The 11,638-nt window shown below is 43.3% G+C and overlaps 1 protein-coding gene across 2 annotated transcripts; it reads right to left on the reverse strand.

Moving 5' to 3' along the window:
* Positions 1-639: 639 nt before the first annotated feature.
* Positions 640-10,607, reverse strand: ZBTB14 (zinc finger and BTB domain containing 14). 2 transcript variants are annotated; one of them, XM_072328895.1, is made up of 3 exons: positions 10,502-10,607; positions 8,206-8,289; positions 640-7,070 (listed from the first exon to the last, which is right to left on the reverse strand). In XM_072328895.1, exons 2-3 carry the CDS (start codon positions 8,206-8,208, stop codon positions 5,727-5,729), a joined length of 1,347 nt encoding a protein of 448 aa, XP_072184996.1. In that variant the 5' UTR covers positions 8,209-8,289; positions 10,502-10,607; the 3' UTR covers positions 640-5,726. The 2 variants fall into 2 exon arrangements, with proteins under 2 accessions (XP_072184996.1, XP_072184997.1); XM_072328896.1 differs by lacking the exon at positions 10,502-10,607 and adding an exon at positions 9,841-10,001.
* Between the last annotated feature and the right edge of the window lie 1,031 nt (positions 10,608-11,638).

The following is an 11,638-nucleotide window of genomic DNA, read 5'->3' on the forward strand; positions in this document are numbered from 1 at the left end:
CTACTGTCCTATATATATTTATCCAAAGTGGTCAACATTATGTAAAAGAAAACATATTTGGAATTTCCATTCACTAAGATTTTCAATATATTATTAGCACCAGTCTTGACTTATAATCTTGTTGTATCCTTTCAAGAGCTACAGACTTTTCAATGTACATAGATATACCAGGTACACATAGATTTTATATAAATACAGGCCTATGTACCCTACAAGGAATCTAGGATACAGGTGCACGGTATTCCTGCTGTTAACCAAGCCTTTTGATATCCATGCTTTATTTAATAATAAATATTTTAGACTTGGAACCATTTTATTCAGAAGGACTTTGTGTTTTTCAAGTTTATCTTTATAAAATTAGTTACTTAGCTGTAGATCGTTGAAAAACAGAAAGACTTTGGCCTATTTCTGTCTTAAAGAGCTCTCAGCAATGTTCTGTTCCTATCAGAACAGTTGAAGGTCATAAAGTTTCAGAGTTTTATAAATACCTGAAGGAGTAAGGCCTACAAATAAATAATATAAAAAGATAGTGAAGAAAAATACTTTCAAAAAGATATCAATATTATATAATTCACTATTTTTAGATATTCTATTATTTCAGATCTCTTATATTACATTTAAGAATCATTCCTGTGAAAATATGTCTCAACTATTACAATACATATTTAACAAAAGCTATTCGTGGAAATCCTCCATCTGTTCTGAAACGAATGCTGTTATAATTGTTTTAGTTCTATATGGAGACAAATGACTGATCAGCTGCTGTAATGGAATTTTTAATGCAGCATGCACATTTCTGGCTTACTGAGCATACCACTGTGATCTGTGGACTAACAGAATGAATGTTTTTTTTTGATCAATCTCTACCTTCTAGGTGGATTTATGTTGTAGTGCTCTTCTTTGTAAATCCTTCCTTTCAGAAAAAAAAAAAAAAAGTTGTTAGTGACAGATGCACTTTTTTTCAGATATGTACAACTTCTGTATGACAGAGAGGTATCTAAAATTTGATAAAAGACTTCAGAATAGATGATCTGTCTCTAAAAATACACTTTAAGCTTAGTGTAGACTTTCTGGTACCACTTGATATTTTGTTCTATATCTCACCCAACTCTATTAATTTAAATATCCTTTATCACTGAAATTATGAAGGCAGCCCTAAAGCTATGTCTCTATTAGAAACCAGAGTCAGATCTCCAGAAGAACTCCAGGTTGGGTACCTAAACAGCAAAATTCTGATTAAGTTTTTAGCATTCTGCAGTTTGCACAAACAAACAGAAGCTGGACAATTCAAAATTTTGCTACTGAAGTCAGCATGAAGCACTTGCTTTCACATGACATCAACACTTAAAACTCTGATCTCTAGGTCTAAACCCTTTTCTTTGCAATATTAGAGCAGAAAATGAAAATGCAAGTTCTCAACTGCAAATTGCTTAATATTCTACTGTTTGCTCAAATATTGGTAAGAAGTGTGTGTAGCAGAGGGGTTGAGAGTGCAGAAGGGCTGGAAGGTATTCTTTCCAATGCTCTCTTTGTTCCTTTTTTGTCTTTAGTAAACACCTGCTTTTAAGAGCACACAGTTAATATCACAGATACAAACACTTCAAGTATTTCTTTTCACCCTACGTTAGTCTGTGCTTCTTTGGTGCTTAGATCTTTTTACAACTCAGGAGACTTTGACACCAGTGGAGAGGCTAAAGTAATCTTACATACCAATTTGGATCACCAGAACATCAGCTGACACGATGTGTATGTATGTATATATAAAAGTCCTGATCATGCAAACAACTATTCATTCCTAAGCTTAGTTTTAATATATGCAGACCTCCATTGAAGCCCCATGGTCACTGGCTGCCACAACATGTTCAGTATGAGCCAAAGACTAAGAATTTTTGCTATTCTGTTTATAACAAAGACATCACTGCCCTAGGCTTCAAAAACATTAGATAGAGAAATACCTGTTTAGGAATAATTCCGTGCGCGATATTTTTGCTACTTAATTCTGAAGCAACAAACAAATAAAGAAAACCACTTAATTTATATCTAATGTAATTTTAGCCATCCATGTTTCTATAGCATTCTATCATCCCTTCATACTAATCTGCCCCATGTTTTCAAACTTTGTTAGAAATAATAGGCTAGTTCAGCACCAATAAAGTCAAGCAAAATTCCCATTAATTGGTCAGGATCTCACTCACTGTCTTGTAAGCTCTGAAAAGGAACTGCCATCCTTCTAAAAGCAAAAGTAAAACTTTGTCCTTTAACCATGCTGGAAAACTGCTATGTCTTGGTGCTGTCATACATCTGCTTCTGTACATAGCATCTTCTGGTAAAGACAGGAGAGAAGTGGTGAGCAGCAGTGTCATAGGAAGCAGATGCCTACTTGAGCTTCACAGTCTGATCCCCAGAACACATAAGCTACTATCCCTCCAGACCATATACATATAACAGGATTAATTTAGGATACACTAACAAGAGCATGCAGCTGAGGTTACCTTGACACTTTCCTAAGATCTTTTCCAGAACTTCAAGGCTTTGCTTTGAATAGATATATTTGGAAAGGGAAGGAAAAAGTCTATTAGCTTTCACAGAGAAAAAGAGAAGTGGAAGGAGAAAAGAAAAAAAGGAAAAACAAAGTTTGCATCATTAAAACACACAGCTGTAGTAGAAAACTCCAATGAAATTCTCAACCTCATAAAAATAACAGGGCCTTTGCCTTCATGATCAATACCATCATTGTTAGTCTCTGGAAAATGCAGTGTTCTTCTGTCTCCTCTGCAGCTAAAACTCGTAAGAGGCCTATGTGACTTTTGAAACCGATGATGTGGGATTCATTCCATTAATTAATTAATTCCACTTTAGGTCAAGTCTCATGTAAGTGTTTATGCCATGTACGGGGCATGTGTGACAATAGCACCTATTTCTGCCTCTGAATGCTGTCCCGGAACATCAATGTGCCTCAGTTTTAAAATGCCACAAACATCGCACAACCCTTAGAGCTGTAACCTTATATAACTCTTATAGCTGTAAACTTAAACAATAGCAAAATTTACTCTGATGCAAAATCCAGTGTTATCACACATTCAGTTGCCTGTCTTTTAATGCAAGCTTGTTTTTCCATATGATTCAAATTGGCATCCCAATTGCTTGTGCACAAATGTCAGGGGGCAATATACATATTTTTTGAACTGTAAGCCTTAAGCTTTCGTTCCATTCAAGCATTCATTTATTAATTCTCCAGCATCCTAAAAAAAACAAAAACCAACACCAATGTTAAGAGGCTCTTCAGAAATCATTTAGGTTATCTGTTAACATGGAGGCAGAACGAACTATGTTTCAGCTATTTCTAATGGATGTTTGTCTAACCCGTTCTTGAATATCACCACTATTGGAGATTGCAGCACCTCTCCAGGCATTCTATTCTAATAATTAATTACTTCAACCCTTAAAAGTCTTTCATGGTGTCTAATGTAAACATTCACTGCTGCAATTTCAGCTAATTACCTCTTGCACTCTTCTTAAGAGACCTAGAGAAATTTTAGGTTTTTCATTTTTTATGCTTTTGAAGTCTTTTCACAACAGATTTATTTTATGTAGGCTTAGCAACCCCAGTTTGAACACCTAAGAAAATGTGAACAAAGTTTTAAATAAGAAAACAAGACTAATTTTCTTAGAAAGAAAAAAAGTAGATCCCATTCTGGACCTACTATCTTTATCTGTGATCATATACAATAAAACATTTTAACAATGGTCATTTATCATGTTCCTCAAGAGAACCAATAAAATGCAATGAATACACATCCTCTGATGTTGCACAGATACAAAATGTATAGTTTGTTTACAAACTAATATTACTGAATGTAAAATGAAGCAACGTTTTAAAAAAATATATTGGTAAAGGTCCAAAGTTTACATTTTCTAAAATATTAAATTCACGTTTTATTTACAGACCAGCTTTCAAACGATAATTGGCATTTTAAGATAGTTGCTTAACCTGATGGGTACATGAAAAAAAATCAAGCTGTATAAAAGCAAGCAAACAAAACAATAAGCAAAGTTTGGTAGAACAGTTCCAAAAATGCTATTTTCAGTTTCTATTTAGAAATGCAAAATGTGATCTACTACACAGTAACTTACCAGAAACTGGTCTAACACTTTCATATGCTATAGGTATCGCAAATGATCAATGTTGTCCAATCATGTGCCAAAAATAATGAATTTTTGCCCATTCCTACTTCAAATGAAGTGTTGACAACTGTTGAGTATTTACAAATTTTAAATAAAGGCTTGATATCCCTTTGGATCACATTATCACTGTTTTTGTTCTTCTCTTGTTAACTACACATAGCAGACTGCAATCCAAAGATGATGTATTTTGTTGACTCTGTGAGTTAACAGTTAAATTAGCAGCAGCTTGTCTGAAAAAAAAAATAACTTGACAGACAACTCTAGCTAACCGACTACAAGTGAACACTGATTCTGAATCAATTAAGACTGAAATCACCCAATGAAATCATCCTCTTGCTGAGTGGCACTGTGCCAGAAGGTGGTATTATTTAAAGGTGAGCAGAACTTACAAGCTGGTAAGAGCAGCTAAGATAGAAAACTCCAGTCTGAACACTGCTAGCAGGTATGCAATAGGCCACGGCTGTGCTCTGAGGTCTGGTAGTGAATTCTGGTCACTTGCCAGTGCAGTTAATTCTCCTGTGCTGCTATTTGCCTTGACTGTGTTAGGTCAGGTGGAGTGACAGCTGTATAACAGAAGCTACCGTGTCAGGCTGTAAATGAGGTTTAACTCATTTCTACCAGGTCCCAGTAAGGAAAATATCTCTTTCTCCATGCTGCACCTTTATTTTCTTTGTGGTTCTGTTCCATCTCCTGGGGCCTGCATAAAATTTCTGAACTAACACAGAAACAAACAGGTCAGACACTTCTTCCCCATAGAGGGGACTGGCAAGTGCAACAACCCTTCTTTGCCAGCCTGGACCACGGTGAACAACGCAATTTTTTTAGGAAAGCAATTACTTTCTACTTAATAAAACTTGCCACCTCAATTAAAATGAAAGGATATTTGAGGGAGTGGAAAAAGAAGAAATTTCCTTTTGATCACAGTCCCCCATTACCCTGTTGTACTAACCTCTAGCACCTACCTTTGGGTTAAAAGAAAAAAGGAAGAAAAAAAAACAAAGGAGGAAATAAAAAGCATAGGGAATCATTGCTTGTTTCTCAAGAATTATAAGCTTAACACCTTCAAAATTATGAAAAAACAAGTATTTCCTTTCTGTTTCTAATTTTATATCAGCATGTTTAGACATCACTCACTGATTTTGATGTCTATATCATACGCAGTATTCCACACTCAATAAAGCAAAACATCCTCCAGTGATGATCCCTGCTTTATAGAGAACTAGCTCATAATCTTAAAGCAAATCAGGTATTGGTGCATTATAATGCTAAATGACAACAAAAAATATTTTATATTCTAACAATACCCATCTCTGAATTGTTTAAAATACTTAACCAAACAATGTTTTCTGTTCCTACGTAGCATTCAAATCCTCTAAAAATAGTTTTGTTTTGTTTTTTCCAAAAGATAACTACTGGTCTAAATGTATACCAACAATAGATTTTGTTCATTTTATTATCTTATATTATTTTTGATAAAGTTTCTGGGTCTTTTTGTTTTCTTAATTTTCTTTTTTTTTCTTTTTTTTTTGTTTGTTTGTTTTTTAACTACAAGCTATAGTTTCTAATTGCTGCTCTGCTTCAGCAGCCATAGCTGCTGCCTGTAACTGTTCTGTTTCACTCTGGATGGAATTAGCTGTAGTAACTTGTTTTCTTTCACTGTGCATATTGTTCTCATGCCTTTTTAGATCCGATGCTTTAGCAAATGCTTTAGTGCAGGAACTGCAGACAAAAGGTTTCTCTCCCCGGTGTCTTCTTTCATGGTCTTTGAGGTGGGACTTGTGCTTGAAAGCTTTATCGCACATGTGGCATGCAAATGGCCTCTCATTACTGTGAACTCTTTCGTGCTTTTTTAGGTCTGGTGCACGAATAAAAGACTTTCCACATACCTCGCAACTGTAAGGCTTATAACCTGTGTGGATTTTCAGATGCTCTTTCAAATGAGCTTGTGTGGTAAAGCCCTTTGTACACATTTCACAAACAAATGGTCTATCAGCGGTGTGTAGCTTTTCATGTTTTCTCAGTCGTGCTTCATCAGAAAAGGTCTTACCACAAGCCTGACACACAATGTGTTCCCTATGACCGTAAAGCAAATATTCAAACTTCATATCCCCCGCTGCTGTTGTCCAGCCTGGTGTCTGTTCATCTTTCACTTCACTTATGCCATCGTTAAATGTCAAAGCCTGAGGGGTTTGAGATCCTAAGTCTTTTGATTCCGTTGTTTCCATAGGCTCTACTTCTTGGCCATAGCAGTTTACCTTTCGAACCTCTTCACTTCCCAACTCCTTCAGAATCGCCTCCTGAACTCTCAGGGTAGTGGTTGGTGATTTCCCATCTTCCTGACTGGGGGGAGTTCCTTCCACTGTCACATCTGATGGACTGTCATCATGATCTCCAATCTCTTCTACCTCATCATCCTGGGTATCGTTAGGTTCCCCAATAGGACGGTTTATCTTCAGACAGTACTTGCTCTTGGACTGTGTGTTCTCTTCAGGACTAGATACATCACGTTTTTGAGAGCAGAGTTTATCTAGAAAACGAATACCAAGGATCTGGCCCGAAGACATCATCAAATTTACATCTTCCTTCTTAACAGAAATCTTTGCAGTGTACATGTAATTAAGAACTTCCTCAAAAATATCGGAACGAAGAAAATCTATTTCTATGACTGAGGAACTATCGACTTCTAGTTTCTTGAAAAGCTTTTTGAAGTAGGTACTGCAGGCAGCAAGCACACACCTATGTGCTCGGAATTTAACATCTTCGACCACGATAGCTATGTCACAAAATTCTCCTTCCAAACGTTGTTCATTTAACGTTTTCAAGAACACAGTTTTGTGATCGTCATCATTATATTTAATGGTTTCAGACATACTGATGAAAAACTCCTGTAAAATAACAAGGGAAAGTTTTGTGATAAAATAGGCTAAGTCATAAAATTCCACCCGCTGATGCCATTTACACTCTAAAACAAATGAAATTTTTTGGGCTCAACAGGATCAGAGACGCCTTTCAGGTTATCAAAATATTACTTTGAAACCTCTTTGGAAATTACAAATAAATAAAGACTATCATAGAATCACAAGGTTGGAAAGGACCTATAAGATCATCTAATCCAACCGTCCTCCCTTTACCATACCCCTAAACCATATCTCCTAGCTCCCTATCCAGATGCTTCTTGAACACTGCCAGTGATGGCAACTCCACCACCTCCCTGGGCAGGCTATTCCAGTGCCTGACCACTCTCTGAGAAAAAAAGTTCCTTCTTATGTCCAGTCTAAACCTCATCTGATACAACTTGTGGCCATTTCCTCGGGTCCTGTTTGTTGCCTGCCAGAAGAGGCCAAGCCCCTCCACAACCTCCCTTCAGAAAGTTGTAAAGTGCAATGAGGTCTCCCCTGAGCCTCCTCCAGGCTAAACAATCCCAGCTCCCTGAGCCGCTCCTCATAAGACTTGTGCTCCAGACCCCTCACCAGTTTTGTTGCCCCTCTCAGGACACGTTCCATGGCTTTGATATCTTTCTTGCAGTGAGGAGCCCCAAACTGAACACAGTACTCAAGATGCGGCCTCACCAGAGCTGAGTACAGAGGGATGATCACCTCTCTGCTCCTGTTGGCCACACTATTTCTTATACAGGCCAGGATGCTGGTGGCCTTCTTGGCCAGCTGGGCACACTGTTGGCTCATGTTCAGCCAAGCACATGAGCTGACACTGTGCCCAGGTGACCAAAGACTATTGCAAATATAAACAACTGCAAATATATTTCCCCAGATCATAAGCTTTATAGGACACAGCTATTTATAATGTGTTTTCTTTGTATTAAGAAAGTAATTTATTAAAACACATGTTGATTCAGTCATCCAAAACTGAAAACTTCTTCAGAGAAGTTTCAATTTGCTCTAAATACATGACCCAACAGTATCAGTACTTCTTAACAACTAAAGTAAATATTAGTATTGAAAACAGTATAGGAAATGTGGCAGCATAACAAACTAAAAGTGAAATATGAAATACAAGCCTTACCATGAACAATGCAGGAAATTTTCTGAACAAACAATTATTAAATATTTGACGGATGATTAACCCTTACAATGGGCCACCTTCAGCCTGAAAGACAGAAAGACATTAACATATCAAGAAATGATAACATCTGTTTTACATTAGCGCATTAAAGCATGGCATTTTCAATTATTTAAAATGATACCATGCACAGTGCTAAAACACTCAGTTATTATTTAGACAGATTCTACAGATGACTGCACAAACTCATCTGATGATAGTTATGTTGTCATAAACCATGTTTACTTTCTGCTGGCTTCTTCACTTCTCTGACTGCTTTCCTGCTACTCACTTTTCCCTGGATCCAAAATTCTCTACAGGACTCAACAAAGTCAATCTATTAATCCATCAAAACGAGTGGACAATTTTCTGCTGATTTAGTGAGGTGAGCAAGACTAGACAAGAACATGGCGAGCAGGCAAAGCAGCCCTAAGGATGGCACATTGGGACACAGATGAATACAGAAACATTCCAGGAAATCAGATCTTCAAACAAACAGTGGAGATGTTTGGGACAGGAACGCTGAGAAATACAGAATTGATATGATTCAGTCCCAATCTCCAACAGGCAGCCCTTTGTGATAGGGGCAGGAAACTCGAGGGGGAAGAAGGTAATCATTGAATGGCTTAGGATGGAAAGGACCTTAAAAAACCTAGAGCTCCAACCCCTCTGCCATAGGCAGAGTGGCCAACCACTTAACCAGGCAGGCCAATATTTGGTTCAGACACTTCCCTCCACCACCTGTCATGCAGCTACTAGGAATGCCACTCTTCAGTTCCTATTTCCCCTTCACCAGATATGAAACGGAAGCAGCTGGCAGGTATGCAACTTCCACCCTTGGCAACGGGTGTTTAGTATGATGTGGAAACACTCAGCATCAGACAACAGTTTTTGCGAGCCTGGCATTGCAGCATATGGCACCGTTGACTTTAAAAATAAACAAAAAAGAATGCTAAAATTATTTGTGCTATGAAATCAGATGTTAGGACAGATCAGAAAGGAAGACAAAGTCAGAAAGGGAGCATATAGATATGTGAAACAGGCAAATGAAAACTAAGAAATATTGCATGTGTTTTCCTGGGCTGTCTGGATCTGCTGATCTAGGGTGAAGCATCACAGAATCTAGAAACTGAATTGGAAGGGACACTGGAAGGCCATCTAGACCAAGTGCCCTGCAATGACAGGGACACCTGCAGCTAGGTCAGGTTGTTCAGAGCCCCATTCAGCCTGATCTTCAGTCTCCAGGGACGGCACATCCACCATCTCTCAGGGCAACCTGCTCCAGTGCCTAACCACCCTAATAATAGATTTCTGGTCCTTATATCCAATCCATCAACCCAGTGCAGATGACAGCATGACCAGCTATTCCAACAGGATCCAGAAAGAGCTCTTTGCAAGCTGATTTTGCAAAGTGCCACTGCTGACAGTCTAGCAGTGATCCCTTCTGTCTTCATTAAACAAAATACAGTTTTGCTGCGACTATGTCGAGACTTGCCAAATGACAGCCAATTGCTGAAGGATTAACAGGTGTTGGGGAGCACACAGGAGTCTTGGGATCGGGGAAAGAAACCAAACTCTGCATCAGTGTGCAGTAGGCACCTGACTGGAGCACTGCAGCAAACCGGAGGAGCACCCCGTTGCGATCGCATTACTTATTGCACGGGGTGACCGGGGCCGTTCGTCCCCTCACAGGGCATTTTCACTGCTGTGACCACGGCTGTTGCTGGGACTTCCATCTGAGCTCGTGACCGTCGCCGCAGCTCCTGCCGGCGCCTTCTCCCCTCGCTCCGTAGGACAGCGGCCTATCGTGCCCGTGCCCGCCCGCAGCCGGGCGCACGCCCGCTCCACGCACCCGCCGGCGAGGACGCGGCGCGGGCGGGCTCCCGCCGGGGCCCAGCCCAACCCAGCCCAGCCCAGCCGGGCCTCCGCGGCCCGCTCGTCGCCGCTCCACGGGAACCCGCGTGGCCGGCCCGCCGCCGGGGGCGCCCGCGAGCAGCGGCGGCCGCACTCCCGCGCCTCGCGGGGCTGCGCGCTCCCCCCGCCCTCCCCAGCTCTCTCCTCGTGCTTCCCGCCTCCGGGCCGCGGCCGCGCGCCCCTTTGTTGCGGGGCAGAGCTGCTCCGGTGGCCGCCGCGGTGCTGGAGGCGGCGCAGCGCTGAGCGGAGGGAGGAAAGGAGAAGGGAGAGGGAGGAAAGGGGGCGCGCGCGCGCAGCACAACGGAGGTGGGGGGGGGGAGAAGGGGGGGGAAGGGCTGGCGCTTACCTGCCGCCCGCGCGCGCGCGGAACCGGGGAGCGCGGGGGCCGCCGCCGTCCGCCGCTGCCGCCGCGCGGGACGGGGAGAGGGGACCGGGGAGGGGGGGAGGGAGAGGGAGGAAGGGAGGAGGGGGAATGTGGGGAGGGGGCCGGGGGGGGGGGGTCTGCGCGCGTCTCTCCAGCCGCCACCGCCGCCTCCTGCACGAGCACTCAGTGCGCGCGCGCGCGCCGGGGGCGGGGGGGGGGGGAAGGGGGAGCGTGCATGCGCGGTACGAGCAGGGCGCGCCGGGCCGGGAGCGTGGCGGAGGCGGGGGCGAGAGTAGCGAGCGCGCTCCCCGCACCCCCCCCCCAATTCCGTTCCGCTCCATCGGCCCTCTCGGAAGCTTCGTGCTCCTCTGAAAGGAAGAAGGAAGAAGGAGAGGAGCGCGCAGAGGCGCTCGGAAACAACCCTGGAAACAGTCGAGGGAACCGCTTGCGCCGCGGGCACCCGCCCCGCCGCGCCTGCGTGTGTGTGTGCGAGCGAACCCAGCGGCGAGCGGGGCGCGGGCTCGGCCCCGAGCGGGGCGCGGGAGGCAGCGGGATGCGTGGGAGGGAAGCCGCCGTGGGGCGGCGCTGGCGGGGCGGGGCCGCGCGCCAGGCACTGCGGCGGGCGGGAAGGGGCGCTCGTGCCCGGCGGTGGAGCGGGAGCGTGAAGCTGCGGAGAGGGGGGAGGGTGGAAGTCGTGCCCGCAGCTGCGGGGCCGCGGTTTCTCAGCGCTCCGCTGTGGCGCGGTTGTCTGAGACGGGATGTTGAAAGTTGTTGTCCGGAGAGCACGCCTCGGCTCTCTGGGGCACGGAACCACTGAGTGGCCAGGGTTGGAAGGGACCTTAAAGCCCACCCCGTGCCGTGGGCAGGGCTGTCCCCCACCATCTCGGCTGCTCAGGGCCCCATCCAACCTGGCCTTGAGCGCCTCCAGGGATGGGGCACCACAGCTTCTATGGGCAGCTGTGCCAGCGCCTCACCGCTCTGTGAATAAAATTTTCCTAGCCTAACCTGAATGTCCCCTCTTCTAATTTAAAGCTATTCCCCTTTGTCCCGTTGCTATCAGACTGTTTGAAAAGTCAGTCCTTCTCCTGCTTGTAAGCTGCCCTCAAGTAGTGGAGGGCT

Source organism: Excalfactoria chinensis, chromosome 2 (assembly GCF_039878825.1).
Source record: "Excalfactoria chinensis isolate bCotChi1 chromosome 2, bCotChi1.hap2, whole genome shotgun sequence".
Taxonomy (NCBI): Eukaryota; Metazoa; Chordata; class Aves; order Galliformes; family Phasianidae; genus Excalfactoria; species Excalfactoria chinensis.